The sequence below is a fragment of the Hyaena hyaena genome, unplaced genomic scaffold (assembly GCF_003009895.1).
Source record: "Hyaena hyaena isolate Hyena2069 unplaced genomic scaffold, ASM300989v1 scaffold_530, whole genome shotgun sequence".
NCBI classification, from domain to species: domain Eukaryota; kingdom Metazoa; phylum Chordata; class Mammalia; order Carnivora; family Hyaenidae; genus Hyaena; species Hyaena hyaena.
In genome coordinates, this window is record NW_024081163.1 from 907211 (window position 1) to 934733 (window position 27523).

Sequence of the window (27523 nt, forward strand, 5' to 3'; positions counted from 1 at the left end):
GGAAGAAGTGGACATAATTTTAGTCTCTACTTCTGATCAACTTGCTTTTGCCTTCTTTCCTAGGAAGTGTGTAGAGAGCTCTGGTGTCTCAGCAAAAGCAACCGCTGTGTCACCAACAGTATTCCTGCAGCTGAAGGAACACTCTGTCAAACTGGGAATATTGAAAAGGGGGTAAGCTTAAATGATTTATTAGCTATTTGACAAATAGGCTAAATTGATCAGTTTCTGGTGTTCATATTCAACCACTAGGAAATCATGCATACTAATATAATGTGTACTTGAGAAGATAGTAAATACCTAGCCTAAGGAGTTAATTGATGCATACTGGTATCTGCACATCTACAGTGTTCAGGAAATTACAGTGCTTGTTTATTTTCTGGCTCAGTTACACCTTTCTGTGTATATACATATATATTTGTACAGAAAATCCAACAACAATCTTATAGTCATATAATATAGTCTCTTTAGTCATATAACTCTGAGTTTCTTTCTGATAAATAATTCTCAGGAAAATTATGTGACCCAGAAATAGATTTTATAACTAAAGTGAAACTAAAGTTGATTTTAAATTACGATATGAGGGAAAGGGCTGGTAGTATAGGAATAATTAAATATTTTGCTGAGCATAGAAATTTTAGCTAAATAATTTTAATTTCATCATCTAATTTTCAAAAAATATCATTATTAAGAATTGTTCAAACAGAAAAGAATAGCTTATGCTATTTCTGAAATTCTTTAGGAATTGCTATATATGTGAATCCTAGAATTCGTTGCTATATACTGAATTTACAATAATAACTACGACTGTCTTCTATTCTCAGTTCTGACTTCTTCCATGTTGGGGTACTCTCAACAAAGATTACACTGAATTTCAGTTTGCCATCTGATGTTTAAATAAAAAGAATGAAAGCTTTTGGGCAGCTGTCACAGTTTTATTAATCCTTACTGACGGCTTCATTCAGGACCCATGACCTAGTGCCATGTTGATGGCTTTTCCATGCTGAGTTTGGAAATGTTCGTAAATTGTGCTAAATGTATGAATTGATAGGGTCATTTTTAAAGGATTAAGGATCTTTTTTTGAGACTTTGTAAGTAGCCAATAAAAATACAGGGTACTTTACACACTACCAAAAATTCTTTCTTTTTTTTTTTTTTCACTAAAGTAATAGAAACTAGTAAGAGCTGCATTCTTGAAACAACAGTCTAGGTTTATTTTGGAGTCAGCAGCTCTTGTCAATGACAAGCAGCAATTTACATCAATCTGTACTTAGAAGAAATGCATAATAGTAAGGGGGGAAAGTTACAGTGAGAATCTCTTTCTTTATTGCCATTGATTAATTATTATTTTTGTGATCTAGTCCATGGTCCGTGGTTTAATACTATCACTAAGCCTGATGGCTCTTTTTATCTTAATTTATTTTTTTAATCCCAAGCATAAAGAATTCATTCTTTTAAACATCTCAGAGTCCTCATACAAATATTCTATGAATTATATAATCACTTCAAGTATGAAAACCATGAATACTGGCTATCTGAGAGCACACAGCTAAACCCCACTAATATTTTATTTGGTAGACACATATATTTAAAATCTTCTCATTTATGCTTAATAAGAGAACCATCAAATGTTGCATCTTATAGCTATGTGCATATATGTGATAGAGATGGTATTTTGGGGGAAATTATAGATAATTTTGAGGGATACCAAGAAAACACTCTCAGTAATAACAAAGCTAACAGTACTGAATTTAAATTTACATAAACAAATGAGAGATATAATACTTTTAAGCATTCAGTATAAGCACAGACAAGAGAAAGTGAATGAAATGGTCAAAAATGTATTTGATTTTTAAAGATTCACATTCTTTTATTTTATTTTTTTTTCATGTTTTATTTATTTTTCAGAGAGAGAGAGAGAGAGAGAGACTGAACATAAGTGGGGGAGGGGTATAGAGAGAGAAAGAGAGGGAGACACAGTATCTGAAGCAGGCTCCAGGCTCTGAGCTGTCAACACAGAGCCCAACGCCAGACTCAAACTCATGAGCTATGAGATCATGACCTGAGCTGAAGTTGTATGCTCAACTGACTGAACCACCCAGGTGCCCCTCACATTCTTTTTTTAAAGTTCGGTTATTTGAGTAATCTCAGACACACAATGTGAGGCTCGAACTCACAACTCCAGATCATCAGTGGTGTGCTATTCCAGCTGAGCCAACCAAGCACCCCTAAAAATTCACATTCTTAATCTTGGTTAATGGTTGCCAACTTTTTGATCCCTAAATCCTTTCTTCAAAAGAAATCTACAGAATTCTGATGATACATTTGGGGAAAAAATGGAAATATTCTTGTTTAAAGAACCGTTTTCATACCTCCCCACCCTGGCCATGGACCCTTGTCAGCTTCTGACATGCCTCAACAGAACGGCTTGGGCTCCATGAGAAACTATTTAAGAACTTTGTAAGTGTAGCAAAGTCTGTGTACCAAGAGATCATTCATATTCATAACATCATGTTTTTATATAGTCAGTTTGTTGGATAACACCATCTAAAATTAATCTACAAAACAAATGTTAGCCATCCTTTCAGAGATATGGAAGATCAATAGCTTTAGGAAAAGCCCTAACAAATCATAAATGAATGAATAAAAGAACAAATACATAAGTGGACTCATAGAAAGGAAAAAAGAGCACTATGAGAAGACTCTCAAATTATCTCTATCATTAACAGTGAATTTATGAAGAGGCTTTCAAAGAATTAGATCAACCTACATGTTTAATTAATTGAAAAAAATACAAAGAACTAGAAAAGGGAACTGAGTCATTGTTTATGTTTTATTTATTTTTTACTCACTGCACTTGCCATGTTATTTATGAATTTTTATTGTTGATTTCAGTTACTATTTTTTCCATAAAAGGGAAGCAATGTTTACTGTAGCCAAATGCAGTTTTTTCTCTGAAAGCTATATCTATTTGGAAATTAAATCAGAAATTAGAAATTTGACTTAAAACAACCATGCAAAGAGCTAGAGAACAGTTAAAGTGGAAATTTTAGTCAGTCTGGTCAAATTTGTGTAGCATTAACATATAGTTGGCATTACCAGTAATGATGGTAATGAATATTTATAAAGTATTTACACTGTGCCAGGTACGTATTTGTTCTGTTTAATATTGGCAAAAATCCCATGAGGTAGGTACTGTTTTAACTCCATTTTATAGTTGAGGAAAGTTCAGACTTGAGAACCTAAGATTATACAGCAATTTAATAGCAGAGCTGAGCCTCTATACTAGATCTTTTTACTTTTTTGCTTTCTTTCTTTTTTTAAGTTTTATTTATTTAGATAATCTCTACACCCAATATGGGCTTCAAGCTCATGATCAAGAGTCACATGCTCTTCCCACTAAGCCAGTCAGGCACCCTTGCCTAGGGCTTTCTGATTCTAAAATTGAAAATTTGCCCTCTAGACTACCTCTGGTTTTACTTTACCTTCAGATGGGAAATTTTGCAGAGACAAAAGCCAATTTTTATTGTCACAGGAATAAACCGAGTCATTGAACCTGAGATCAGTGGTAAGAATGTATTCTACCCTTTAATACAAAGTGGATTTTTCACTTATCTACCTGTAACAATATGTTATCTCAAGAATTGCAATAAGAAAGGACTATGGACAGAACATTGAGATAAGAATATACAATTGTGTTATAACTGGTAAAATAATGAAATTCTACTTTATTTACTTATTTATTTTGAGAAAGACAGAGAGTATGAGAAGGGGAGGGGCAGGGAGAGAGGGAGCGAGAGAATCCCAAGCAGGGTCCATGTGGTCATGCACAGAGCCTGACACAGGTTCAGACTCATGAATCATGAGATCATGAGCTGAGCTGAATGAAGTCAGACGCTTAGCTGACTGAACCACCCAGGCACCCCCATCACCACTTTAAAATGAGAGAAATCTATTTCCACGTTTTGTAGCGATCTTGTGAGGATGGAATAAGATAATATATCAGTAAGCTTTTAGTGGGCCTCTTCAGAGGAAAGGTGCTAGTGTATATTACTAGAACATCATTATTCATTTCATTATTTTCCAGCCTTAGATAATGGTGGGCAGAAAATTCTTCACCTGACTGTCTTAACTGGCACTAATGAGGATCAGAGAGTATAAACATGAGTTTGAATGTCTGAGAAAAATGAATGGAATACCCATGACTGACCTCTGATCTCAACTCTGAATTTTAAAACCACTATCTTCAGAAGGAATGAGAAAAAAACCTACATCCAGTCTAGCCAGCAGGATAAAACCAAAGCTGCTCATGGTTTTTTGAATAAATCCTTTTTTTTTCTTTAAAAAAAAATGTTGGGGGAGGGAAAAACGCTGCTCAAGTGATAGCATAGACATATCCAGAGTACTGGATCCACAATGATCTCGTCAAACTCTGGCTGCAAAAGATATGGGATCCCTGCCCGGGGGCGCAGTTCCACAAATGTTCCATGTAAGTATGGGAACTGTTCCATGCACATTTAGCAGATGGAGTAAGAAATATGGCCAAAAAATTAAAAACTGATCTTTGCGTGAGTCCTGGGGGGTCTGACATCGCTATTACAGCCATTGGATGTTTGCCTGAATAAGCCATTCAAGTATTGAATAAGAACCATATGGTCTGAATGGATGTGCTCAGGGACAGTAGCATTAACCAAAGGAGGAAATTTGATGAGCCCAGACGGTGTGCTGGTACTCTGTGTCCACGGGTCACGCTCCTACAAATCAATCAATATAACTTTCAGGCAAAAGAACTTTCCTTAGACATGGCATCAACGATAGCCCTTTGGATAGGAATCGGAGGAATGCCATCCATGATAAAATAATAAACAAAGATTTAGACTGTAAAAACTCTGATAGTAGTGTTGACGTTGTTACTGAACAGGATATTAGGAAAATCAAAACTCAATCATTGCAAACCCTGATGGTGACCAAAAAGTTTCAAAAACTTGGTTTATAGCCAAAGGATTGATTTATTGATTCTAAAAGACCAATTAGAGGTAAATCCCAGCATTCTGGTTTATGAATATATGGCATTGATTCCTGTTATCTTTCATGGGAAACAGAGGGCTGGATTAAAATAGGATGGTTATATACCCTTTTAAAGCACTAGATATGTAATAGGACATTTGTAGTCCTAGATCTTAATTCACTTAGAGTAAAATATAATGTTTTGACTGGGTCCCAAACTATAAACGCAGGAAGTGAAAAAAGAATAGTCGTTTCAATTGCTCTAGAAATTTAAATAGTATGGGATGACAAGTTCTGATTTAGAATTTGGGCTGAAATAAGCTTTTATATTCCCGCACCTGCACAGTGGAAAGATAAGGCTTTTAATAGTGCTGTGTGCTCCAGCTCTCAGCCTTTCTGACTTGGGAAGAAAGTTCCATATTGAATCACCAGTATCACTTCCTTCAGAATCTTAGGATTTCCTAAGGGGTCTGTCATTCCAGATGCTGGCTGGACCCAAAGTGTTGGCTATGGTACAAGATCTACCATAATCACATTTTAAAATGGTTCTTATTTAAAAAAATATACGTGTATATATTTTTAAATACTGTATATACTCATCTTGAAATTTTCCTTTGTGGAATTCTGACAAATTCTCATGTAGATTGTTTTATTTGTAATATATCTTATTTGAACATAATTCCCTGATGTAGATCATGAAATTTAGTGGTCTAATATCAAAAAATGTTGTTTAGGATGAGTGTTTCCTAAGAAAACCTTTAAAGCCTCACTGGAATGTATTGTCGTTCTAGATAGTTTTAATAACATATTTTATTTAGAAGGAATGTAAAAAGCAAAAATGAGCAATATGATATTTTATTCTTGAAATGTGATAGTTTCAGTTCCATCACCTTTCCGAATCTGGTTTAACATGACTGAATGAGCAAAAAGAAGGCCAAATTTACCCAATTTATCCAGAAAATTTAGGCTGAAGTAACACAACAGACCTGGTGAATCTGGTTTAACACACCTGAATTAGCAAAAAGAAAGCCAAATTTACCAACTTATCTAGAAAATTTAGGCTGAAGTAACACAATGGATAATTTAGAATAGTCCAAAATCACTAGATTGGATATAACCTTTGAGAATAAAGATCTGGTCTCCATCTGAATATTTAACTTCTGTAGTTTTCAGAAATGAAGTAAAATCCTGTGCCTGTAGAAACAGAACTTTCACAGGTTCAGCAACTTGATGAAACAAAAAGAAGAAGAAAAGTAGAAAATACAATACTCAAAATTCTCAGCTTTGTGTGCTTATAAGATTTATATAGTTCAAATTGCTTTATTTTGTGTAATATTATATTACTTATGACTTACATTAAAATTTTAGTACATATTAATTAATGTAATAATCTAGAAAATTAGCTCAACTAACTTGATCTACATGAAATTCCCTAGAGTTTTCACTTTTCATAAAGCATTTATTATTAATTTAATTAAATTTCTCCTCTAAAGTCATATACTACATCAAGATACTTAACCACTGCTAGAGCAGAGAAATAGCAAGAATTCCAAAGAGATCTTTTACTGTAAGTAAATATAACTCAAAGTCCTTTACTGAACTAAACATAACGCAGAAGACCATTTTGCCAGAGATCAAAATCAACCAAGTCCTTTGGTAGATTTTTAATTTCTTTGAAAGCATATCTGCACAGAACTAATTTCTAAAGCTGTCCTAATCCAAACCACATTGGATTTTAAAATTAGAATAATTAGTCCCTCTTTTATAGTTAGGGAATGTGAATAAACAAATGACTTGCTTTGGACCAAAGATATTAATAGAATAAGAACTCAGGTTTGTAACACAGACTATACACAGACTATAACTGTTAACTTGTTAACTAATTAACTAAGTTGTTGACTAGTTATTAAGCTAGACACTAGTCTTTTGTCAATGTCTAGATGACTGATACTTATATTACTATTTTGAATTCTTCATTTTTTAGCCATTAATATTTGTTATTTAACTTTCTGATACAATTGTCTATTTTAACTCCATGGAATGGATACAATTCAATAACATGAATTTATACAATAAAAGGTTCTAGCAAGCCACATATGAAATACTACAGCTGTGTAGGTGTTAATTAATGATGAGAACTGAGAAGCATCCTACAAACTGAATATTGCATTTGTCTTTTACCTTAAGAATAAATTTTAAAAGGAAAACAACAATTTATGTGACTGCTTTCCATGTCCTATATTTTGTGAGCATCCAGCAAACACGTATAACAGTTATTATTAAATACTTTGGAACCTACGTCTTTCGGTATTCTTATAGCCTTCACAATTTCTCTGTCCTCTTAAAAATACAAAAATAAAGTTTTTTTTAAATCTGTAATTTATAAGAATACTCAAAGAGTTCTGAAATAACATAGGGTTGTATACTTGCAGCTAAGAATTTTTCTCCTAGTTTTTTTTTGTATTTTATGAAGTAAAGGTAGTCCAGTATTCTATAATACTATAATATACTTCAAATATATAATCCTATACCAGTAGTTGGGTTTTTTTCCCCACTGATTTTTGTGTATTTTTGGACAGATAATTTTTATCTGCCCCTAAGTGACTATGGGCAAGTTAGCCTCCTTAAGTTACATGTTTCTTCATATGAAAAAATGAAGTGCTTATACCACATCATTTCAGAGTCTCTCTGAGCTTTAGATTGAGCTCTGTGATTATACAAAATAAATGTAAAGTAAAATTTTAATATTATTCAATATCAATAATGCTAAACTTCCAACTTGAAAAATAGGTAAATTTTAAGAGTATTTAAAAAATAATACATTGCTAGTTATTCTCATAAGAAAATAAATGCAGGCATAAATATTATTATATGGGTTACCTAGGTGACTCAGTCAGTTGAGTGTCCATCTGACTCTTGATTTTGGATTAGGTCATGATTTCAGGGTCATGGGATCGAGCCCCACATTGGGCTCTGCACCGAGTATGGAGCCTGCTTAAGATTCATTCTCTCTCTCCCTCTGCCCCTCTCCCCTCCTCTCTCTTGCTCACTCTCAAAATACATACATACATACTTATTATTATTATTATTACTATTATTATTATACATAGCTACTTGTAATAACAAAAATGCAAAATTAGAGATTATTTGGCTCAAATTGTGACTTTTGTATAGGTGAAGGCCTAACGCAGCTGGTATATCATTATACAAATGGTTGGTCTTCAAAATCAATTATGCCGTACACTGGCTGCTAAAATATTTCCTGTCTCTCACATATACGTTATTATTAGCTGCCTTTCTCCCAGTTTTGGCACTGTATTATCAGCCGCTACCTCTGGTTCACCATTTTAGACCTATGAGTTTTTTCTTCATGGCAATTTCCATTGCCCAAAACTAATCATTTTTCTTAATGTCCTACTTTAATATTGATTAGACTTAGGGTCAGAATGTTCTGCCTTATAGCCAATCGGATTTTTACTTACTCTTGCCTAATTTTTTGTGGACAAATGAAAATTAATTACCTAGCACTTCTCTCAAAGATTCCTTTATGTTGTTACAACTACTAAAAAGTGACTTAGTGCAACTATCATGGAAACAAAGATGACTTTGACATTTTTTTACCCTCCAGTATCTCTAATTCCTTACTTACATGTAGTAAGGATCTGGACATGTGGTCCAGAATAGGACACAGAATTCTGTACTTTAACTAATGTATTCATCAATTCAGTAAATTTTATTGTATATCTACTACATGCTAGACATTGTTCTAGACATTCAGCATTTATAATAGAACATTCTGTGATGACAAATTCTTTGTATTTGCTCTGTCCAACCTACTAGCTACTGGCCATGTGTGGCTATGAAGCCCTAGGAATGTGGCTAGTGCATCTGTGGAACTGAAATTTAAATTTTAATTAAATTTAAATAGCATATTTATTGCTATATAACATTATGTATTTAATATGTAGGTATATTTCTTTAAAAACAGACTCATAGATACAGAGAATAGTTTGGTGTTTGCCAGAGATGGGGGTCAGGGGTGGGAGAAATGGGTCAACTGCTTTTGTTTATGTCTTTTTAGTTCAAGTAATGTTTTTAAATAAGGGATATTAAAATACAACAAATTTTTATAAAGCAAATTTATTTTAAATTTTTAATGTTTATTTTTGAGATAGAGGGAGAGAGCATGAATGGGAGTGGGGGGGCGGCGGGGCACAGAATAGAAGCAGCTTCCAGGCTCCATGCTGTCAGTACAGAGCCCAGTGTGGGTTCAGACCCACAAACTCTGAGATCATGACCTGAGCCGAAACCAGACTCTCAACCTACTGAGCCACTCAGGCGCCCCTCAACAAATTTTTGAAAAAATGCTCAGAGCCATCACCTATAGGAAGAGATAAATGTGAGTCATTCATTGTGGAGAGAAACAAATCTTCCTAAGGGTACCTATTGATTCTTTTCTGTATCCTGGAAGATTTGTGTAGCCTTCCAAGAATTTAGTATCATCATCAGGGCAGGAACTTAGCTTTCTCTGCAAGTTGCAAAACCCTCATTCCTACATGTGAGCATTCCATTTTAACAGTGATATTAGCTAATTTAGTTGAAGTTTTTTGATATGAGTCAACTATTACTCTACTCACTTTATGTGCCCTACTAGATGGATTGTGTTATTGTTCCAGTTTACAGATAAGAAAATGGAGATCCAGAGAAATTAAACAATTTGACCCATCATCACTAACATTATATCAGGTACTTTCTACACCCCTATACCAGGTTCTTCACATTATCTTTATTTAATCTTCCATGCTATAGGCTCTATTATTATTTACCTTTTTACTTATGAAAAAGCTCAGGTGCAGACAGATGAAGTTACTTACTCAATATCTCAGTTCTTATTCAGGTCTCAGTTCTCAACCTTCATGTTATCCTGCTTCTCAGGATATATTTTGGTCAAATAACTTGATTATTTGTGGACTTAGATATGTTGCTGAACTTTTCCCTTCAAAACATAGTTTTAGAAAAAGCATAGATGAACTGCCTAAAATGAGTATTATGCTACGCTTATAATTTTTAAATAAATAAATAGCCATATGTGCATCCCCTGGTTTTACATACTAATGAGAAGAGACAAATAATAAAGAAGTAATTTGAAAAATAAATAGAGTAATTTAAAATAGTTTTAAGTGGGGGTACCTGGGTGGCTCAGTCTGTGACGCATCCGACTTTGGCTCAGGTCATGATATCATGGTTTGGAGGTTTGAGCCTCATGTCGGGCTCTGTGCTGACAGCTATCTCAGACCTGGAACCTACTTCAGATTCTGTGTCTCCCTCTCTCTCTGCCCCTCCCCTTCTCATGCTCTGTCTTTCTCTGTCCCTCAGTAATAAATAAATGTTAAAAAATTTTTTAAACAAAATAATAAAAAAATAAAATAGTATTAAGTGGTAAGAGGGAACTAAAGTAGGAGGTGTATTCTCTATTACAGTCTAGAGTTGGAGAAGGGGAGGTGAGGGGGAGGTACCCCATGTTCAGAATGAGGGTTGTCAAGGAAAGACCTCTCTGATGAAAGGACCTTGAGACTGAATGATGAGAAGACAACAACATAAATAATTAAGAGAAGAATATTCCCAGAAGGACCAGCAAATGCAAATGCCCAAAAGAGGGAACAAATTTAGTGTACTGAGGAAAATAAAGAATTCCCGTGGTCTGGACCAAACTGTGCGAGAGAGAATAAGACTGGAGAAGGAGATAGTGATCACAAAGGATACTGATGACCAGAGTTAAGGGAGGCAGGAAACTAGTGCAATTGTTTAAGCAAAAAGTGACATGATATGATAATGTTTTAAAAAGATCTCTCCTGAAGTGCTTACTAGAGAATAGATTGATTATAGGTAGAAAAAAAGTAGAGCCAGAGAGACCAGGTAAGAAGCTATTTCATTTGCCTATTTCATCTAAGGTGGTAGCCATGAAATGGTGAAAAGTGAAAAAATTCCAGATACATGAAAGTAGTGTAATAAACTGATTACTTTCTAAGCATTGCATATTATAATACCTTCACATTTTAATATGAAGTTGATTTTTTTATATATCTGATATTACTGATAGTATTCTAATAATGTTTTATTGTTATTAATATTAAAAATGATTTTCACAGTAGAAACTAATTTGACAATAAACTATTTGTAAAAAAAAAATAAATAAATAAAATAAGGGAATAATGTCCAAAAAAAAAAAAAAATGATTTTCACAGCATCAGGATGGTTTGTCAAAATTCGATAATTCAGAAAAAAGCACCAATAAAAGCCTAGAAATTCTTGGTTTAGAAAAAAAGATTTCATTTTTACCATATTCTCCAAATAAGATTTATCATGTTAGAGTTATGAGCTGATTATGTGATGTCTGCATCTCGATAAATTATTCCTGGCTTTCTACTTACATGCAGTATGTGTGGTTTACTGTAGAGTAAAGCTGAAAGAATTCCAGTACACATGTTCATGCAGGGGTTATATACACATGGCTAGGCAGTGTATGTAAGAGTTTTTTGTACCCCGTCCCTAGTATCTTGGCATTACTTTTATTATGTCTGCAGGACTCGTGTAGATGAAATGCCACAACACATTCTTTTACTATTGTAGCCTCAACGAGTTTTTTTTTTTTTTTTTTTTTTTTTAAGTAAAAGCAATTACCATCATAAAAATTCCTTACTGGGGAACTTTCCATATTGCGTTATCATTTCATGAGTCTAATATAGAGAAATATATTAATATAGAGAAAAATATATAGAGAAATATAGAGAAAAAATATTTTAATGCTAAAATATCTAAAAAAGACTTTTGAGGTCTCTTTAATAAGAAACACTAGGATTCTGGAAGCAAGGAAATAAAAAAGGAAGTAAAGTCAAGTTTTCTAGACTCTTGGTATGTGTTAGAGATGTATAAATCATTGCCCACCTAAAGATAATTTTCAAATCACATGCACCTTTGCCATTGTCTAAACAGTTAAAGAACTCTCAGTCTGTTATCTATTGGAGAATGCTAATGCTGGTAATTGGTCATTGCCGGACCCTTATGTATTTCAAACCTGATAGCTGTATCTGCCTAAAAGCTAATTCTGTGTTTTCTGTGAAATCTTGCAGTGGTGTTATCAGGGAGATTGTGTTCCTTTTGGCACTTGGCCCCAGAGCATAGATGGGGGCTGGGGTCCCTGGTCACTATGGGGAGAGTGCAGCAGAACCTGCGGGGGCGGCGTCTCCTCATCCCTAAGACACTGTGACAGTCCAGCGTAAGTAGCTAAAGTAAGCCGGAGCCAACAAAAAGACACAGTTGGAAATGATTCAAAGCTGTGGTTTCACATGTTATCTGTAAAAACGTTTCAGTAGTGAGCCAAGTGTTTGTCTTCTGAACAAGCAATAGGCACAGGGAGGTAGAAGAGCCTTGTTAGACAGACTCTTTTTCTCCCCACCCACTCTTACTGTGTAACTAAAAATAAAAGAAAAAAGAATAGCATTGTGTATCTATTCCAGGTATAGCCAGACTTTTAATCTAGTAATAATCAGATAGATTTCCTCCTCCGAAAACTACTGAATTATGGATGAATCCAGGTCTGGTCTTAGCTGCATTACCATTATTCCCAGGAAACCTAAGTTCTTTTCACATGTCACATAAAATTATTACTGCTACATTAGTATTAAAAGGACCAATGAGAGCACTTCAAGGGTTGAAATGCCTTGATTCGCATCACAAATCACAATGAAAAGAATACTGCCCATGTGTTAAAATAGTTTCCATTCACATGCCCCTATTAATCATTTTCCAGAGCTGCCACCACTTTTCTCCTCATGACTGTTTCATGCAGGTTGGACTGCTCCTCTCCCACCACTCTTTTTCTCTGGTCAGAGTCCCCCTGGCTTAAGGCCAGCCCCATCAGTATTCTCTGGTAGCTGAATTGCCTCTCCCTCTCACCAGTGCCCATTACAGGTGGACCAGAGTCTCCCAGCTGGACTTTCTTGTCCACCCAGACACCAAACTGCTCCTTAGCTGCTGCATGTCAAGTACTCCCATTTTTGTCTAGAGCTCAGGTTGCAGGCCTCCTGTCCCAACTAATGTTTGGTACAGCGTGGCGTTATATCCCTTCTGCTTTTTTCCCCTTCCTGGGGTAAAAGTTGCTTTAATTTTTAATTTTTCTCTTCTTGACTCAGGATCCTTCTCTTTGGTTCCTCTCTCTGAACATCTCTTTTGTTCTTTTTTACTCTTTTCAGCTTGAAATTATTTCCCTTTACACAGTTCTGTGTTTCCATTCCCCAACTTTCTTTCCATTATTATCTTCCTGCTAAACAGAGCTCACTGTCACCCACTCATCAACCAGTCATGCCACCGCCATCCCCTGGCCCTTGTTTTTGTCTGACTAACCTATTGCTCCCAAGCTGGTTTAAACTGGGCCATTTCTTTTCCTTCTTAGAGTCAGTATTCTCTGGCATTCAAAATGTAACTTTAATTATTCCACTGATTACCAGTGAGCCAAAAATATAATTATACTTGATCTTGTTTTTCAAACAAGTACAGAATGATTACCTAAGTTCACTGCAGGCTACTGTAAATCAATAACCAAAATTATAAAATTCTATGATAAAAAGTAATATACCCAGATAGTTATAAAAGAAGTTAGTTTTTTCCATTCAAAATAGCATGCCCAAATAATAACATATGGCTTTTTCTGGTGTTAAATACTTTAAAAATTAATTTACATGCAAATCAAATATTGGGCATCTTACTTTTTCATTAATATGAGTGTAATATGCAGTATTTATATAATGCAAAGCCATCTTATTTACAGATGTAATTTTTCAAACTTCATATAATGAGATAGAAATTCGTTTCTGCATTATTTACTTTGAACCAAAGCTATTTCCAGAGAGTAATTTAGTAGGCTTTTGTTGCAGTTTGGAAAAAATCGTAAACTTACCTGTTTCCTAGGTGGTGAACAGATAACATCAGATTATGGCTTTTGTTGAATAAGATTCAAATGGCTTTTCATTATAAGTGATTTTTAAACTCATTGTGTTGAACTGAGCACCTGCTTACTATGATAACTAGAAAAGAAATTTATTTAGTTGCATTTTCTTAAGAATGTAAGTCTTGACAATTCAGAGCCTTAAAAAGTTATTCATAGCAAACTGGCTTAATTTTTATGTTCAACAACCATAATCATCATTGTTAACAATCACCAGCATGACTATTACTTTAATAATGAATAAAATGTCAAATTTTGTATTTTCTTAAAATTAATGCTAATGTGTTTTTGTCAAGCAATATATGTACACTTTATGTAGACAGATATATTCACATGTTAAACAAAATGTGTTTTCAGACCTTCAGGAGGTGGAAAATATTGCCTTGGGGAAAGGAAACGGTATCGCTCCTGTAACACAGATGTAAGTAAAACCAAACTTTGCTATGAAAAATTAGCTTACATTTCCCCTAGAGCAGGGAAATTTTTAAAACTGGAAGCTATTTGATCATAAATCCTTGTGTATGAAGGTCACATGAATTTTTTAAGTTGTTAATAATGAGTGGAACCGGCCTCAGATCCAGCAATTCCATCAACAAGGAACTAGGGAAGGCTCCATCACTGGGGGCAAATACAGTCTCCTCCAAGAGGTATCAAGAGAAAGTCATAGGTCCCCCAAAATGACTTGTTCCCCCAACACTCACACTTTTGCCACCACTATCTTTTCTGAGTCCACCAGGATTAATCTTATTATGCCCTTTATCCTATTTTATGTTTGCCACTGTAAGAAACCCCAGATTCCCACATCATTCCTCATGTCTTGCCACCCAATTCCATAAAGTTCTGCATGTCACATCTTCCATTTCCTATCTCTGCCCAACTTTTGAAACTTTTCTTCCGTGCCCTTAGGAATTCAAGATCCCTTGGCAGCAAAAGCCCTTTATATTCCGATGTCTCTGAATTTTCCTTCTCTTCACTTTCTTTGTTCTAATGGAAACCCCCTGTCCTCTAAAGATACTTATATTAACTTTAGCCCTCTAAAGTTGTCTTCATCCTTAACTGTTGAATGAATGGAAGTGTATTGACTATCCTTTTTATATCTCATTTCTCCTTTCATATGATTCTTCCTCCCTCCAATCTAAAAGCCACACCTTTTAATTTCACGTCATCAGACTCTTACACACTATTCCTCATTGTCATGCTCTCCAACTCTATTCCTATTTTAATTCTTAGTTATTTCATAAATTGGTTATTTTTCCAATATCATCTCTTGTGAATTTTTCCATAAACATACATACACACTGTTATTTCTTCTATCTTTAAGGAACAAAAACAAAAAACCTGCCGGTTATTTTCCTATGTTTTTCTTCCTTTTGAAACAAAATTCCTTAAAAGAATTACATATGTCCATATCCAATTCTTCTTCTAATTTTTTCCTAAAATTATTCCTGTCAGATTTTTGCCTCCATCATTCTACTAAAATTGCTCTTGTGTGGGGTGCCTGGGTGGTTCTGTTGGTTAAGCGTCTGACTTCAGCTCAGGTCATGATCTCATGGCTCATGAGTTCGAGCCCCATGTCAGGCTCTCTGCTGACAGCTCAGAGCCTGGAGTCTGCTTCAGATTCTGTGTCTACCTTCTCTCTGCAACACCCCCACCCCCTCAACTGGTGCTCTGTCTTTTTATCTCTCTCTCAAAAATAGACAAAACATTTTTAAAAATGTTTTTGTCAAGTTATAGATGACTTCCATGTTGCTAAATTCAATAGTCAGTTCTGAGTGTTCATCTTACCTGATAGTCACTAGGCTTCCATAATGCTACAACTCTTTGGTTGTCCTTTTCTTTTCTTACTTGTTTTTCTCATTCTCCTTTCCTGGTTCCTACTCTTTTCTCTGACCTCTTAGAGTACCTAGGACCTAGTCACTGACCTTTTTTGGTATACTACTAATATTTACATTGGTGATCTCATCCAGTTTCATTAATTTTGATAGCATTCATATGCCATTTGACCCCCAAATTTATATTTTCAGCCCAGATTTATTTCATGGATTCCAGACTCATATCTTATCCATTGATTAGACTTTTAATAGACATCTAATATTTAACATGTCCAAATGCTATCTCTAAAACATTTCTACATACCTATACCTCCCTCAGTTTTCCCATCTCAGATAACAGCTCCATCTGCCTTTTTTCTTTTTCTTTTTCTTTTTTTTTTAATTATTCTTGATCTCATTCTCTCACAGCTCATAAGCAATCCCTTAGGATAGGCTTTCCCTCAAAGCCATTGGCCTTCCCTCCACGATATACCCTAGATCTGACTAGTTCTCACTGCCTCCACTGCTGCTACTCCATTTTTTACTGAATTACTCTTAAGAGCTTTTTCTGTGGATTTCTCATTACTACTTTTGTTACCTGTAGTTCTCAATGTATAAGAAACAGTAAATTAGATTATATCCTTTACTGAAAACCTTTTAGTGGCTCCCCATTTTACTTAAATCCAAGGTCTTTACAAAGACCTGCAAAGACTGTACAATATAACCTTCCATTACTTTTCTGAACTAATCTCTTACTCTTTCCTGCTCAATAACTTTACTCCAGCCACACAGGCCTCCTTCCTTTTACACACCAGGCGTGCTCCCACCTTTAGTACTTTTGCATTGCCTGTTTCCTTTACCTTATGTACTCTTCTCCCAAAATATCTACATGACTAACTCTCTTAAGATGTTAAATTTGCATCTTAAAGTAATTACTTGTAGCTTCAATTACAATGACTGTTTCAAGTTACTAGCATTATTTATTCATTCACTCGACAAATCATTGAGTGCCCGCTGTATCTCAGGTTGTTCTAGAGAGAGAATGATAATCTGTGCTCTCAAGGATCTTATAATTTCCAGGAAAATCACTCAAATGCAGAAAATTACCACATATCTATGATATGATAGAATAATTATGGGATGCTTTAAAGGCACACGAAATTCGCACTAGCCTAATTAATGATTTAGGGGGTACTTCCCAGAGGCAGATAAAGATCTGAAGGGCAAAAAGGAGCTGACCAGGAAAGAAAGAAGTGACCATGAGAACATTCTAGGCAGAAAGAAAATTAAGTACAAGGCACTCAATTTAACTTAAGGTTAAAGAGCATGATCTTTATCTTGAGGCAGTAAGAGCCGTTCAAAGACTTAGCCTCCAATTTATACTTTAGATGAGAATGGATTGGAAAAGGTGAGACTACAACAGAGCAATAAACAAGTCAGAAAGAATTTGAGGGCACTCGTGGGAGAGGCAGTGGAGTCTAAAGATGGCTAAAAGGAGAAAATTAAGGACCTAACATCAAAAACCCATAAAAATTAAAAAAAAACAAAAACAGAAAAACAGTATAGTAGGAAGAACCAGGGGAGGGAGATAGAAGGTGTGGGGATCAGAGACTGTATTTGCATTTCAGATATGACAAGTGAGACTATTCTCAATGATGACAATTCTACCAAGGGAATGCATGCCTAACCTTGGGCAGAGATGAAGGAGTTCAAGGATCTTCGAAGAGAGGGAACTTGAGTTTTCTATGTGGATGTTGAGGTCATTGAGGATGATTTTAGAACTTGGAGTGTAGCATGAGGCTGTGAAGCAGGTACCAGACCCTTTCATAACTGAGGGAAATTGACCATGATGGATGTAAAAATGATGAAGCCAGACAGTGATTTGGATGAATAGCATGAATTTCAGAAGAACAGAGATTTTACACAAGGATAGAAGAAAAGAATATCTACTGTATACCATACTGTGTTAGACAGGAGTGAGAAAGCCAAACCCATGTCTCAATTCACATCTGTTTCTGTTGTTATGTAATTGTAAGGGCAGGCACATGTTTTGGCTCTAATAAGATAGTTACTGACTATAATATGAATAATGTATGATAAGTAAGAGAAAAAGGAAAAAAATGTGCCAGACATATCAGGCTTGTTGCTTTTTACCCATAAACTTCCTTTTAGATGCTCAAATTGTAGAGGCACCTGGGTGGCTCAGTGGGTTAAGCATCTGACTTCAGCTCAGGTCATGATCTCACAGATCATGGGTTCAAGCCCCTCATCAGGCTCTGTGCTGAGAATTCAGAGCATGGAGCCTGCCTCAGACTCTTTGCCTTTCTCTCTGCCCCTCCTCCACTCATGCTCTTTCTCGCCCTCAAAAATAAGTAAACATTAGATGCTCAAATTGTAGAACCTGCTGTTGGTAGGTTGACACTTCTATTATTAGCTTTGTCTTCTGTTTCAGCTTTCAGCAAATGATATAGTTAGCATAACTATATCATGGAAATACAATTTTTTGTTCTTAAATCTAAGACTCTACTAGTTCAGAGTATGAGATAAATCAGTTACCACACTGAAATTTATTTTCATGCTATCTAAGTTAAAACAACCTGAGTATAAGTTTTTAAGCCGGGGATTTTTAAAGTATAATCTAATATATGAAAATTTAAACTTTCAGAACACATAATTTAGCCAGCACTGTCCAAGAGAATTTTCCTCAGTGATGGAAATATTCTATATGTGCATTGTCTAGCCTGATAGCCACTAGCCAAATTAGCTATTGGGCACTTGAAATATGGCTAGTGTAATTGCAAAACAGAACTTTTAAGTGGAATTAATTTAAATTTGAAAAGCCACACATTGCTCATGGCAACCATACTAGACCACACTGAGCTACACAGTCTAGCTATGCAGTAGAAAAATGTCATAAAGAAGATTGTAAACATTATATATAAAATTCTCAAAACAAATCAACCTTAGATCATTTTGGAAACAAATGTAGACTATTTCCATTTTTGGTAATGATAGAATAAGTTATTCTGACAGAACTCTTTTAAAAAATTATTGAATAAGAATTGTTTAAAACATCGCTTTAAAATCCCCAAAGAGCTGACAAGATAATGAGGGAAATTCCTGAAGGTCTTCTTTGAGAAGGGGAAATTCAAATGTAAGTGGAGCATCAGAGCACCTAAAGTACTTTTGCCCTGACAATATCCAGAGGAAGAGAAGAGATAAGCTGCTCCTGTGTCTCTTTCTTACTTAAAAGGAACGTTTTTCCCAAAGCCCCTCTCCTCCTCCCTCTGACAGATTCCCTTTATGTTTTATTTGGCCTGGAGGCCACATGCCCATTTTTAAACCAATCATGGCCAAAAACAATGGGATTACTATAATTAGTTTAGACTAATCCAGATTTGCCCCTGAAATGAGGTTAAGGTCACATTTCCTGAGAGGTAGATTCCTGACCAAAAATTAGAATTCTGTTAGCAATAAAGTAGAGAGTGTAGATACTGGGTACACCACACATGTCTGCCTCAGTGCTCCTTTAGTTTCCAGCTTTACTAGTGAAGTAGCAGCAACAGAAGTGGTAGTGGTAGTGGTAGTGGCTACTGCTAACATTTATTGAGCGCTTACTATGTACCAGACCCATTAATTTAATTCTTCTCCTTCTCCTATACAGTGAGTTGGCTTGCTGAAACATTTTAAATTTTCATTCTTTCAACGTAAATCTAGAAAAAAATATGCTAATTTGAAGTTTTGAGGGGACTGTGGCTGCCCTAGTCAGTAGGGCATGCGACTCAGTCTCAGAGTTATATGTTTGAGTCCCACATTGGGAATAGAAGTTTCTTAAAAGTAAAGTCTTTGAAGGATGCTTAGGCGGCTCAGTCAGTTGAGCATCCAACTTCAGCACAGGTCATATTTCACGGTTTGTAAATTCAAGTCCTGTATCAGGCTTGCTGCTGTCAGCATAGACCCCACTTCAGATTCTCTGTCCCCCTCTCTCACTGCCCTTCCCCTACTTGCACTCTCTCAAAGGGAACATTTAAAAATAAATTACTAAATAAAATCTTTGAAAAAATAAAAATAAAAAATAAAGTTTTGGTATACTCTGCTCTGTTACAACTTTGCCTCTGCAATAAAAATTAGCTTATAAGTGATTGAGTTATTTTGTGGCATAGTTTTTGCCACTAAGTGATACAACAGCTAGTCAAACTACATTGATACAGCTGAATGGTACAGGCAATTTGTACTATATATGATGACCATTCATCCCACATTCTTCTTTTTGCTCAGTTTGGCCACATGGTCTGTCACGGAACTCCTTATTTTGTGTTTCTGCCTGTTCTTTGTACATTGGCCTCTTCTCTCTATATCTCAGCATCCTCAATCCTTTCACATTAACTTATTTCACTTTTTTTTTTCTAGAAGATAAAGCCCTATATTTACTCCAGTATTCCTTTGTTAGGAATTTGCCATGTTTTTTTAAACTGTGCTAGTATATTATTAGAATTGTATTGTGTTCGTTAGTCTTCTATCTTTGACTTATTTGCCTCTAACACTATTTTTCTCATATACCTATTATTTTTAATGTGCAAATTTGCAGAAAGAGGATTTTCAGGAATATATGTGTTATATTAGAGCAGAAACTCCTATATTTTAAAAATATATTCTAAAAGTTTCTATTATATAGACTATAAGAGCGTTTCATGGTAAATCATGAAGAGTAAATTGATTGTAGTTAAGATTGAGTCATGTAGCGAAATAAGGCAGGCAGAGAAGGACAGATACCATATGTTTGCACATATAGATGGATTAGGAGGAAGCTAATGGAGGACCATGAGGGAGAATAGGGGAAAAATAGTTGGGGAGAGGGAGGGAGGCAAACCATGAGCGACTCTTGAATGCTGAAAACAAACTGAGGGCTGATGAGGATGGGGGAGAGGGGAAGGGGGGTGATGGGCATTGGGGAGGGCACTGGGTGTTATATAGAAACCAACTTGACAATTTTAAGAAAAAAAAAAGATTGAATCAGGCAAGCAAGACTTCAGTATGTTCCAGTAAGCAGAGTGGGTTTACTTTGGGAGTATTATAGAGCTATTGTGTTTGTATTCTTTATGTTAACCTTGGTACTTTTTTCTAAACATACAATGGTTTTAATGTTCTTTTTTCCCCCTGTAATGCCTGGGTGTCCGTTATGTGTGAGCTACCCTAATTCAAGGGATTGCAGAGTATACTTGTCTTTATCAGGTCATCCTCCTACCTAAGTGCATGTTTAACATCATCTAATATTGAGTACATCAATTTAGTGACATTGTAAACAATATGAGAGAAATGTTTACAATTAGTTAAAATCAATGACAGTCAAGAACTAGGAAACCATTCACAAGCATTTTGCCTTGTGGTTTGTGATCCAAGAGCTTTTCTTGAGATTTAAATAAGGGGCAAAGGATACATTGAAATGATTCTGGAAGAATTTTCAAGTCATTTGCCAGAATGAGATCATATCAGGCAGTCAAATGATAGGAACACCTATGAGTTTATGAATCTTTGAGGCTTGCTCTCTGCTGTTTAATTTATGCCCTTTTAAGATCTTACAACCTGTTGTTCATAGTCTATCAGTCTCTCATGTCTTATAACAGTGCTGATTTTCTCATTTCTGTGATTGGCCAGCTAGTACTATAGATTACCACTTAGTTCTCATGTTTTTACATTTCATAATTATTTTTCATTATTAATCGTAACTCTGATCAGAGTTGAGTTAGCTTCATTAAAACATAAGTGAAAAATAAAATAAATTAGAAAATACAAGGAAAAGGCAAATAATATTAAGCTGTGATCAATACCTTAAATATGTACCATAAATTCTTTCTATTAACTAATGTGGGCCACACACTTGGCTCTGAGTTTCGTAGTGACCTGAGTAAAGATGCAAACACTATCAGTTCTAAGATTCATAATGTCTCCTAGCTGTGACAGAAAGAGATATATCACAAAGGAACACTTTACTGTTTTGAAGGTTTGATACTCCTAAAGGGATCTCTACACTAGTGAATCAGATTGAAACATTCAAGACTGACAGTTCTCTTTTTGCTTAGGTTAGAGTAAAAATTAGAACCAAGAACCTCTGTAGGCCAAGCAGTCTTAAAAAACGGATAGCATGAAAACAAGATAGCTACAACTTCTCCTCATTGCTGATTTAATTCTCACCATAGGCATTTGAAGGATAGAGGAAGTGGTAGAAAGACAAGAGCTCTCCAGTGGGAAGGGAATAATGTTTCCATTATCTCCTGTCCTATTTAATTCAGTTGCAGAGAAAAAGATCCCCAGATATAGAAAAGGCAATTTATAAAAAAAAGTATCCGGTCACTTGGGTGGCTCAGTCCGTTAAGCGTCCAATTTCGGCTCAGGTCACGATCTCACAGTTTGTGGGTTCGAGCCCCACGTCAGGCTCTGTGCTGACAGCTAGCTTAGAGCCTGGAGCCTGCTTCAGATTCTGTATATCCCTTTCTCTGACCCTCCCCTGCTCACACCATCTCTCTCTCAGAAATAAATAAAAAACATTTAAAAATTTTTTTAAAAAGATTTTAAAAATCTCAATCTTTACAAATTTAAAAATAGATCAGAAAATTGTATCCAGCTATAAAATTGACCTGACCAGTCTCAACAGAAACCTAATCAGCTTAGAGACCAAAGGTACTGACACGTTAGACTCTAAGACTGATTATCTGCATCAAGATGTATTAGACGGGTATCTACTTATCTTTGGTCACCCTTATAAGCCTTCAGAATCAGCTAGACAAAGATGCTTTCTTTGACATCCATATAAGCCCTCCAGGATAGAATAGCACATAAAGATAATCACTATAGCAGGAACAAATTAAAATGGTTTTCCTCTTGAAACTACTGAGAAACCAGCTTTTATTAAAGACATAGAGTAGAAGCGGATGAGATTGGATCTCATAATTAAACTAGGAACTGCAGTAGAATATTTGAGACCATAAACTAATCTTAACAGAAAATAGACATGGCCCCCGTGAGACTTGGGTTTGAAGAGCAGAATTTTATGGGGGTCATAATGCCATAAAAAAGGACTTTTCTACATTTCAAAAAAAAATTTCCTGGTTTTGGCTAGCTGTTCAAAAAAAAAAGTCCTTGTTTTTCCTGTTATATTTTGTTTGTGATTTGTGCGTCTGCTTGATAATGTAACTAGCGTGGGTCAGCCTGATGAAGTAGAGCCTCGCAGTGCAGGCAGTGAAAGAACTCATCCAGGCAGAACAAAGGAAATAGTTTACTGAGTACTCTGCAAGGGAGCCGAGGTCACGACAGTAAAGCAAATACTGTCTGCCACTAGGCAGTGGTGGGGGCTGTAGTTAAAGGGGGAAAGTGAGGAAGTATGGGACGGTGTGGAATTTTCTTTCTTTCTTTTTTCTTGGTACCTTTGTCCGGGTGTAAGTAATTCCTAGGTCAGCTAGGGCTTATGGATATTTTGAGGTAGGTCACCCAATGGGCTGTTTGTATTCAGCCAAGGGCATGGGGGTCGCTGTGGGCCCATCTACCTTACACAAGTTTCTGCTGTTCAAGATGATTGCCTTAAAGTGGCCTCTACAACTGGGGTAAAACTTCCGGTAAAAAACATAAGCTTCACACAGGCTGGAATGGAAAGTCATATTTGTCTTTCATCTTAAACACTGCATTTCCTCCTTTATCTTATACGTCAAAACTATAAAAAATTATGGACTCAAAAGGGTGTCTAGGTCATCTGTGGTCTGTTAAAAAATGTAAGCATAGTTGGTGTAGTACCTGGGTATTTTTTCTGTCAGCTTTTCTAGAGGGGCATGGTACCATGCAATTTTTTTCTTCTCTGACACATTGCTTGTAGTCATTAAACGTGATATTGCTTTGGTTGTGGAAAATATAGCATATATTTAAAGGTAGAATTGTAGTGGGAAAAGTATGGATTCCGGATGCAAAATAACTTAGCTTGATTGCTGACTATAACACTTGTTGCTATTTGGTCAAACTACCTAACCCCACTAAGCTTCAGGGAATTCCTATAGAAATAGAGCATAATCATACCAAACTTGCAGGGCTGTTTGAGAATTAAAAGAAGTAACACATGTAAAGCACCCAGTGCTACTTCCTAATACTTAATCTGTACTCAAAACAGTATAGCTATTAATTATAGACATTTTTGTTAGAAGTAGATTACAAAGATTATAAAGTACTTGTATACATAACCTCCTTAAATCTTCAAATCACTTTTATAAAGAGGAAGAACAAGTGTTGTGTGTTTGTTTTTTTAAGTATTTTGAAATGAGGGGAACCTAGGTAGCTCAGTCAGGTATCCACATTTTGGTTTGGGCTCGGGTCATGATCCCAGGGTTCTGGGATAGAGTCGGACTCCACCCTGAGTTTAGAGCCTGCATAAGATTCCCTCTCTCTGTCTCTCTCCCTCCGCCCCTCTCCACCACCCTCTTAAAAAGTGTTTTAGGGGTGCCTGGGTGGCTCAGTCAGTTGGGTATTCAACTTCGACTCAGGTCATGATCTCGCAGTTCGTGGGTTCAGGCCTCGCGTCGGGCTCTGTGCTGACAGCTAGCTCAGAGTCTAGAGCCTGTTTTGGATTCTGTGTCTCCCTCTCTCTCTGACCCTCCCCTACCCTCACCGTCTCTCTCTCTCTCAGAAATAAATAAAACATTAAAAAATATAAAAATAAAAAATATTTTAAAATGAGGGACTAAAGCTGAGCAGTAGGCTAGTACCTTTGAAGGGATTCAGTGAGGCATAGAATTTCTGAGTAGTGGTGTAGTGCTCTCATAACAAACAGATGGAGCCCTTGGGGGTTGGGTGGGCAAGGTAAGCTTCACTGAAAGAGTTTGGTCACCTTTGACATTGTCTTACTTCCAGTCTAACCTTACCCTGCAACAGAACCAGATAGCTGAGAACATTCTGAAACTACAGACCTTGCCCCCAGGGAGAGGTGTGGGGTAAGTGATAACAAGGTACACAGTGGATCCATTAACAGTGTTATAACCATGTCCCAAGTTATAATTAGAAAACAGATTATGTTTCAAACACTGTATTTTTTATAAATGCTTTATATAATATTTATTACATTATTATATACATGGCAAGAAAAAAAATAACAGAAGCTGTGTCATTACTCTTGAGGTCAGTATGAACTTGTGCGTGATGTTTTGAAAAGTAAGGACTAGCTTTTAAACAGAGAATAGAGCTTGCTTGTTTATTGTGTTTTTAAAAGGGATGTTTTAAAAATTACAGAGTAAACGTTTGTTTCCTAATAATGCGATTGGATGCAAGGATTCAAATGTAGACAGTTAAGAAAGAATTCTTGAGATATTTTTGGTGCAAAAAAGGTGGTTTTTATTAAAGTACGGAGATAGGACCAATAGGCAGAAAGAGCTGCTCTGGGAATGCGAGGAGGTATTGATTATAGACTTTTAAGTTGGGAGGGATAGAGACAAAGGTTTCCAAAAGGGTTTTCATAAGTTAAAAGAAGGCTTATGGGATCCTGGAGACCTAGCTATTGTTAAACTAAGGTTGTGTTTTCCTCTAGCCAGGCATTAACATTAAGACAGTTGGGAGCTCCTAGAGGAATGTCAGACTCTGCCTGTGTCAGGTATTTGTCAATGGGCTGCAAGTTATAAGAAAATTTACTTTTATCTACACTTCTTTTGCCTTTGCTCTCTGCATCACTAACATTTAAAAAAAAAAAAATTTTTTTAATGTTTTATTTATTTCTAGGAGAGAGACAGACAGCATGAACAGGGGAGGGACAGAGAGAGAGGGAGTCACAGACTGAAACAGGCTCCAGGCTCTGAGCTGGCAGTCAGCACAGAGCCCGACGCGGGGCTCGAACCCACGAACCGCGAGATCATGACCTAAGCGAAAGTCGGACGCTTAACCGACTAAGCCACCCAGGCGCCCCATGCATCACTAACATTTTTAATAGGCTTAGGGGAAAAGGTTATGCTCTGTTCAAATAGCATTTTAATTAAATTCAGGCTATACACAAATAGCTTTAAGTTTGAAAATTTGTGTAGATTATGGTATCAAATATGACAGCTAGATTCTAGTTTGTCTGGACAATATAGGTTTATCAGGCTTTTCTTTTTCTTTAAAGTAAATATACAGTGAAACTATTAAAAAAATCAGAAACCATTTGGGGGAGAAAAGATAGGGTTAAGTCAAAACTGATTGAGATGATTCACTGTGTGCATTGAACACTACATTTAAGTTTAGTGAGGTAATCATACAGTACTTGATAACTGGGAAATCAGGAATCTTGTTTGCAACCTATAAGAGAGCGTGTAGAAGCAAGGACTTTGTTAGCCCATGTGTCACTGTGTGCTTTAGAAAGTGATGCCTATTTAGGTGAACAAATAGAAATGTGTTCTTTCTTCACAGTCCCATTGTCAAATATGTGACTTGCTAAGTAGGGTAAGGGGCTGAAATCTAAATTCCACGTATGCTCCTATAACTAATATGGAGTGTATAAGAGTGTATTGGTATAGAATGTATTGGTATTGGTATGGAGTATATTGCTATTGAGAGTATAGAGTACATGAGAGTATATTGCCATCCTGGAGAGGGAGTAGAGAATTTCGGGAGTGTTGAAGTATGGTCTGGTGTAATAATGAAGAAGCCAAAGTGCATTTAGTGTGGTAGCAAGAAAGGAGGAAGCAGAAGAAGGTGAGAAGGGCAATAGAGAAAAGAAGTAGAAGAATAAAATGCCAATTTTGCTCATGTTGCAATTTTACCTGGAGCTATAGGAATCCTTGTATCCTGCCAACCTACTATCTCCTTTAGGAAGAGGAAAGGAATGGGAAAGAATTTTCATGCTGGGCTTTCTTCTCACACTGTACTACCCATAAGATATAACAGAGTATTTGAGGAATTTTCCTCATTTGCAAGACATTTTGGGATGTAGTTCTCTTGAAGTTAAAAGGCATTTTGAGTGTATTTTGCAATTGAAAGAGGGAAAGCACAAAGGGCTTCTAGGACTTGCCAAGGTCACGCTATTCTTTGGGACAAAACCAGGATTAGAACCTCAGTAATAGAACTGCCACTATGAAGTTCGTCTGAGGAAGTTGAGATTTCTTTCTATAGCAACTTTTATGGCCCAGTGAATTCTTCTTCTTCTTTTTTTTAGATTTATGTACCAATAAAAAGTATTAAGTTTAGTCAAAAGGAGATGCTTTTAAACAATCAGTATAATTAGAAGCATAAGATAGTCTGTAGAATGTGCTAACACATTCTAACATTACATATCTCTGTAAAAAATGCTGATAAAGATGCTACTATTAATTTTTTTTTTATTAACTTGAAAACACTAGTATCACTAATGCTGAGACCTGCAGCTTTGCTCTCTGGATTTATGTGGAGTCCTGCTGGTTGCTTTTTAGAAGGAAAGGATGCTTGATTAGTGTTAACACTAGGAGACTGAAAACCTGTCAGGCTTTACACAAAAAGCTGGTTGCTTATGCCCACCGTTTTCTGTTAGAGTTTTTGCACGGTGTCAGCATTTATTACCTTTAAGTAATTTAAAAGGCATTACTTCTTAAACCCTCTACTACTAAAAAAAAAAAAACCAAAACAATCTATTTTATGTAATTTTTCCTTAAGAAATTACTCTTTTCCTTGATCACTCTTAGTCTGTGGAACAAGAATATACAACTCCTACTGAGCTAATTTCTAATCA

The 27523-nt window shown here is 35.9% G+C and overlaps 1 protein-coding gene across 1 annotated transcript in view; it reads left to right on the forward strand.

The window, feature by feature from the left end:
* The window catches only part of ADAMTS6 (ADAM metallopeptidase with thrombospondin type 1 motif 6), a 131067-nt gene that overhangs the window by 23843 nt on the left and 79701 nt on the right, over positions 1 to 27523 (forward strand). The window contains exons 3-6 of the mRNA XM_039255521.1: positions 64 to 171; positions 9681 to 9750; positions 12135 to 12280; positions 14366 to 14429. Of these exons, the coding sequence (XP_039111452.1) occupies positions 64 to 171; positions 9681 to 9750; positions 12135 to 12280; positions 14366 to 14429 (388 nt within the window). The remainder of the gene's footprint in view (positions 1 to 63; positions 172 to 9680; positions 9751 to 12134; positions 12281 to 14365; positions 14430 to 27523) is intronic.